Here is a 5,595-nt window from a genome sequence, read left to right on the forward strand (position 1 = left end):
ACATAATAAATGTAAAAAATGTCTAATTTTTAGCCTATCCTGGGAACAATTAGACTGATGTCAGAACGATCAGTATCTGGCTTTAACAAACCTGTATTGGATGATTTTTACCTGTTCATAAATCAGAACAACCAGAAACAAAGAGTCTTGATTTCTGTTTTCCATCATAATCACCATTTAATAAAACCACCATGTAAAAAAACAAAAACAAATTAAGGACAGATAAAAAAAAGGGATAATGGCAACATGAAGAAGAGGGCTTTTATAAATAACTAATCAATAACGCTGTCAGGCTACAGTTTCCTTTTGTCCTGTTTTCTTTTCTCTGTAACCCCCAATGTTGATCTGTTAAAGGAACTAAACTGGTTAGAGCTCCAGTCTGATACTGGTGATTAGGTTGGGACATGTGCATTCACCACTTCCTTTGTCTACTTGTGAAACTGTCCCCTGGCAGAGTTCCTGTCCCTGTGGACACTGGCCTACAACATTTTAAAAAGGACTGAAACAGAAAACAGATGTGGAACAGAGGATGACTTCGTAATCCATCTAACCACTCGTTTCCTCTTTCAGGCAGCAATGATTTAGTTCTCTGAAACAACATCAGTCTTATGGAAACAAAACAAATGACCCGGGACATCTGCTGATCTTTAACAGTAAAGGTAGCTTTAGCGATTTAGGAAACCAAAATAGAATTTTACTTTTTTTTTTTTAAACCTGTTCTGTTATGTTTTAAGGCAACAGAGGGAAAACTGATCTAACAGAACCACACACGGCTCTGACTCATTTACAACGTTACAACAGATTAGTCATCAGCCACTCAATGGAGAGGATGGACAGCTAAGCGAAAACACAGTGATTATGCAAGGGACTGGCAGCTCTCTATCAGATTGTACAACATGTCGTGTGGAAGAAACACCGGATCCTGTTAATTAATCTAACCTCTCCAGTGTTTGGAAACACTACAGATACAACACCGTAGACTTTATCAGTTTTCTTTAGAACGCAGGAGTTAATCTGTGAAATATTCTGGTGCTAAACTTCAGCAAAAAGGGCTTTATTACTAAACAAATAACCTGAAGTTAATAGTACACGGCTGCGTAACAATTATAGGTATGCTGTTAAAAAATGGCTGTAAAAAAGTTCCCAAAACGTACAATCAACAACAACAATAAAATGAACAACTTGTAGAACCATTATCACAGGGGAGACCAGGAACCCTTCTCTTTAGCCCCGTTTACACTACCCTCTGAAAACTAGTGTTGCACCGATACCAGTATCGGACGGGGCCCCGATACTGCCCTAAAATGGTGGTATCGGTATTGGCGAGTACAACAAATAGGGCACTGATACCATTTTGAGAGCCAGAAGTTTATTCAACTATTGTCACCCACTCCTGGTAGGCAATAAAAAGTTTTACTGGATTCACTTTGTATTAGATTTTTTCCTGCTTCACAAAGGTAGGCAGCAGCTTGACAAAGCCATGACGGCAATTATTTTACATTATTATGGTATCGGCCGATACTGCACAGCCAGGTATCGGGGCCAAAAAATGGCATCGGCGCAACACTACTGAAAACTGATCCGCGCCGAGCTTGGTTCCTTACGACTGTTGGAACGTCAGGAACTAGCTGTGGGTCCAGATACGGCCGACGCGGTGAGGAAGGAAGGGTGAGTTTGTCTACAATGACGCCCATACAAACAAAACAAGCCAGTAAGGTACCAAACAGGAAATACGCATAGTGTAGAGCGGATGAAGATCGACCAATCAGAGGCCTCCTGTCTGCGGTCACCTACAATTTTGGAGAGGCGCAGCAGACTGTCTGCGGAAGGGGCGGGACATATCTGCGTTAACTGCGACACGCATTCAGACGACCTGGTTTCTAAATATAAATCATGGGTCACACTAGTACGGTTCCTCGCCTCCTAGTGGCGATCTACAGTACTACCGCTCCCTACGGGGAAACGAGCAAATCAACATGGTGGCGCCCGTAATACCGAGGAAATTTGCTGAGAGTCAGGCGAAGAAGGCAGCCTTTGGTGAATTTACTTGACAAAAGTCAGCTTTTGGGAAATGGACACGACAAACAATAGTCTAACCAGGGCTTCCAGACGCAGGAAACAACGACGGACATTAAGGTTTAACACACTGCTAAGCAGAACCATCGTGTGGCACAGTACGGAAGCTAGAATTTTTATGAATGTCTTAAATTTCGTAATTTTGGATCCTGACTGTAAGGAGATGAGGCGGTCTGCTCATCTGCTTTTTAAACCAGAACGGAACCGCCCTACTGATGAACTAGTACCAGATTAGTGCGGATCGGTTGTGTCTGGTCCAGTTCAGTTCCGCATGCCATTTATACTCAACAGTAATCTCGGTATCACCACGCTCGGGACGATCTCGGCACCGTTTTAAAAGGCTCGTGTAAATGGGGCTTTTGGCTTCGATGCATTAAATGCAATGAAAAAGAGCTCAACAAAAGCAATAAAAAGTAATTTTATGAGTTACAAATCGACAACTGTTGGAGAAACAGCATATTTAATCATTTCTCCCCGAGTCAAATCGAAGCGAACACCTTTATATCTACATTCAGAGACAACTAACTCTCTGAATGTGTCAGTTTTGTGATGGTGTGTGTGTGTGTGTGTGGGGTGGGGGGGTTTGGAGGAATACAGATGGTCACATCTCGATCCCACTGCGCTTTAAACCCAGACCTTGCATGAAGGAAGAGCTTTGTGTAAACAAGATACATCAGATGTAGATATTCAAAAATATTGGTCAACTCTTGTACTAGTTTACACTATAGATTCACGGTTATCAGTTATCGGTATCAATATGAAAACAATAGTGATTCTGTTGTGGCCTGAAGCCAGATCAAATTAAGCCACAAATAACACATTTCCTCCCAGTAGGAATCTACGTTCCATTTATAACACCAAAAAAATGAAAGATGTCAATCAGCAGACAGATAACGAGCATTGATTATCAAGAAATGTCTTTATGTCACCCAGCAGAGACGGAGCTATATTTATACAACCTGTTCGTGACAGCTTGTTCTCACACTGATTCCGGGCCTTCATATATAACCGCTTCTTTGGAGCTAATCTTAAAAATAAAGATCACACTGCTACGAATTTTATATCGTTTAAGTCAGTGACCTGAAATCTGTCTAAACCGATAATAGACTCGGTTGGTGTGTTAAAGAACAATAAAACATCCACCCAAAAAATACTTCAAATGTCTTAGATTTGGTCTAAAAGACCATTTTATGTCGTAGAATAAAACTGGTTAAAGTTCTGTAAAAGCGAGGCTAAAAAAAACAACAGCAAAAATTGCTTAGCTAGCTGAGGACAAAACACCTAGGTGCACAGAAGCTAACAGTTAGTCGTTTAAACTATTTATTTCGGCTCCGACATAAAGTTATAACACAACACAATATTAAAATATGTTTTATTAAGTATAATCAATTAGAATGATTGTTTAATATTTAAAGCAGACGACGACAAAGCTAGCTTAATTGCTACAGAAACTGCTAGCCTAGCAGCGGAGGCTAACTGGAGCACAACAGCTGATCGCCTTTCATGGGCTCCTTCTGAACCCCTGAAAAGGGAACCAGTTGGTCAACTTCCTCACACTTTGCGTACAGTGTTGATACAATAACACAGACAGGCAGACGAGTTTCTGTGAAAAACAAACATACCCAGGTAGATGTCTCCGAACGATCCGCTTCCAATTTTTCTGCCCAGTCTGTATCGGTTTCCGACTCTCAACTCCATGTTAATAAATTTGTCGTTGGCTAGCAAGCAGGCTCGCTAGCTCCAAAATATTCAAAATATGGTCAGCTTCAAACCTCCAACTTGTTTACAAGTAGAATAATTAAACGAACCAGTCGAAACCGGAGATCCGTTCAACCAACAATTTTTGTTCTTCTGTAAGCCGTCTCTGGGTGAAGTCTCTCCGACAATCTTTCGCCTCTTGTTTTACAATGTTGAAAAAGTCATATTGCGACAATATGAAGTTTTTAAGAAAGTGTGATGTTTGTACTTTATGCTCCTGTCGTTTTAAAAATCGATGCGCCTTAAACTTTTACGGATGAAAACGGATTTTGAAAATATCCCCTGAGCTCTTTGGCACGGATTCGGTGGCTCGTACTTCTCTGCTGTGTTAGGACCTAGCTCAGCAAACTGCTGCCTCCGTTACGTCACTTCCTGCTTAGATGATGGGGGAGGACACGATCAGAGATCCTTTAAAGAAAGATCCTCCAACAAATGCTACTTTTGGTAACCAGACCTTCAAATGAGATAGAATTACCGATTACCAAAAACCTACCCGTCATGTTTAAACTAGGATTTGTTTATTTAGATTAACAACAAAGAGTCTAATATTATGCTTTTAGTTACACGTACATTCAACCCAGTTCAACGCATAGTTACGATTTACGAGACGTCTTCAAACCTTGGAAACCAAGTCCAGTCGATTGTTTTTTGAACTTTAACGGGATTTTCTTGTGAAATTTTGTGAGATGCTATTGTTTTATTATATGCCGCTTTATGCAAAACATGTTTTCTATTAATTTAATTTATATAAACCATATTGTGGGTTTTCCAGTCTATGTATAATTTATCCCACTCCAGCCATTCATGTCGGGTTTCAATGTTAATGTCCCTTTGTTGCGCTTTCCACGTAGAGACTAATCTCCTTAAAATAAAAGTCTCTGGTTTCACTCAACAACAAAAGATCGGCACCTTTGTTCCTCTGGCTTCTGTCCATCCTCAGATGGTCAAAATTATACAGAGAATCAGGACACCCTGTAACTCATTACTATTACAGATAAAACCTAAGCATTTATTTTAATTCATAATTTTTTATCACTTTATGAAAAATGTTACATGTTTAATAGTTCGTATATCATGTGTTCCAAATAACAATGTTTAAAAGAAAGACATTTATTCGCCGTTCAAAGAAAAAAATCGATATTAATAAAGTCCAGCTTGACTTAAAAATATTAAAAACATTTTATTCAAACTGCTTCCTCGTTCGGACAATAGAATCCGGAGATCATGCTTTTATTCTGAAAGAATAAACCCGGAAGAAGAAGTTTTCCTTTCTGTTTTCTTCTTATTTGGCGTGTTTATATGTCGGACTTCAATTAATATTTAGAGGCTTCGACAGGTGCTAAAAATAATCGCAGGAGAAGAAGCGATGGAGGCTGTTTCTCTTAAAAGAAAACCAAACTGGTAAGATTGCAGTAAAAGCGGGAAAGATGGTTCTGCCACATGCGATGTCGCTCCAGCTTATAGCAGCAGACCAAGAAAAACTTCAGTCTAAAAGTTTTCATTCTAAAACAAAGAAATAATAAACAAAAAAAATATTGTTTTTACAAAAACTCTTTTAGTCCCAAACATTGTTTCTGTGCCTGGATTGCTTGCTTTAAGGGAGACACGCAGCTGCAATATAATTTAAATTTATTGATATGAAAATGTCTTTAATGATGAATCACCTTTTTTCTCATCATGAGGCTGGTTGTTATCAGGCTCTCATTCATTATCCGAACCTCACAAGCTAAATATGAGCGGCTCACTTTATATGGGCGGGGC

The 5,595-nt window shown here is 39.5% G+C and overlaps 2 protein-coding genes across 2 annotated transcripts in view; one reads left to right on the plus strand and one right to left on the minus strand.

Moving 5' to 3' along the window:
- LOC107099355 (casein kinase I isoform delta) overlaps positions 1-4,175 on the minus strand; it is a 20,038-nt gene extending 15,863 nt beyond the window's left edge. Inside the window, exon 1 of the mRNA XM_015397434.1 lies at positions 3,699-4,175. Within this exon, the coding sequence (XP_015252920.1) occupies positions 3,699-3,774 (76 nt within the window). The 5' untranslated portion in view covers positions 3,775-4,175. The remainder of the gene's footprint in view (positions 1-3,698) is intronic.
- A 913-nt stretch (positions 4,176-5,088) lies between these two features.
- Positions 5,089-5,595, plus strand: part of engase (endo-beta-N-acetylglucosaminidase) — a 31,507-nt gene continuing 31,000 nt past the window's right edge. Inside the window, exon 1 of the mRNA XM_015397427.1 lies at positions 5,089-5,235. Within this exon, the coding sequence (XP_015252913.1) occupies positions 5,201-5,235 (35 nt within the window). The 5' untranslated portion in view covers positions 5,089-5,200. The remainder of the gene's footprint in view (positions 5,236-5,595) is intronic.

This window comes from Cyprinodon variegatus, unplaced genomic scaffold (assembly GCF_000732505.1).
Source record: "Cyprinodon variegatus isolate N-32 unplaced genomic scaffold, C_variegatus-1.0 Scaffold862, whole genome shotgun sequence".
In the NCBI taxonomy this organism is placed as follows: domain Eukaryota; kingdom Metazoa; phylum Chordata; class Actinopteri; order Cyprinodontiformes; family Cyprinodontidae; genus Cyprinodon; species Cyprinodon variegatus.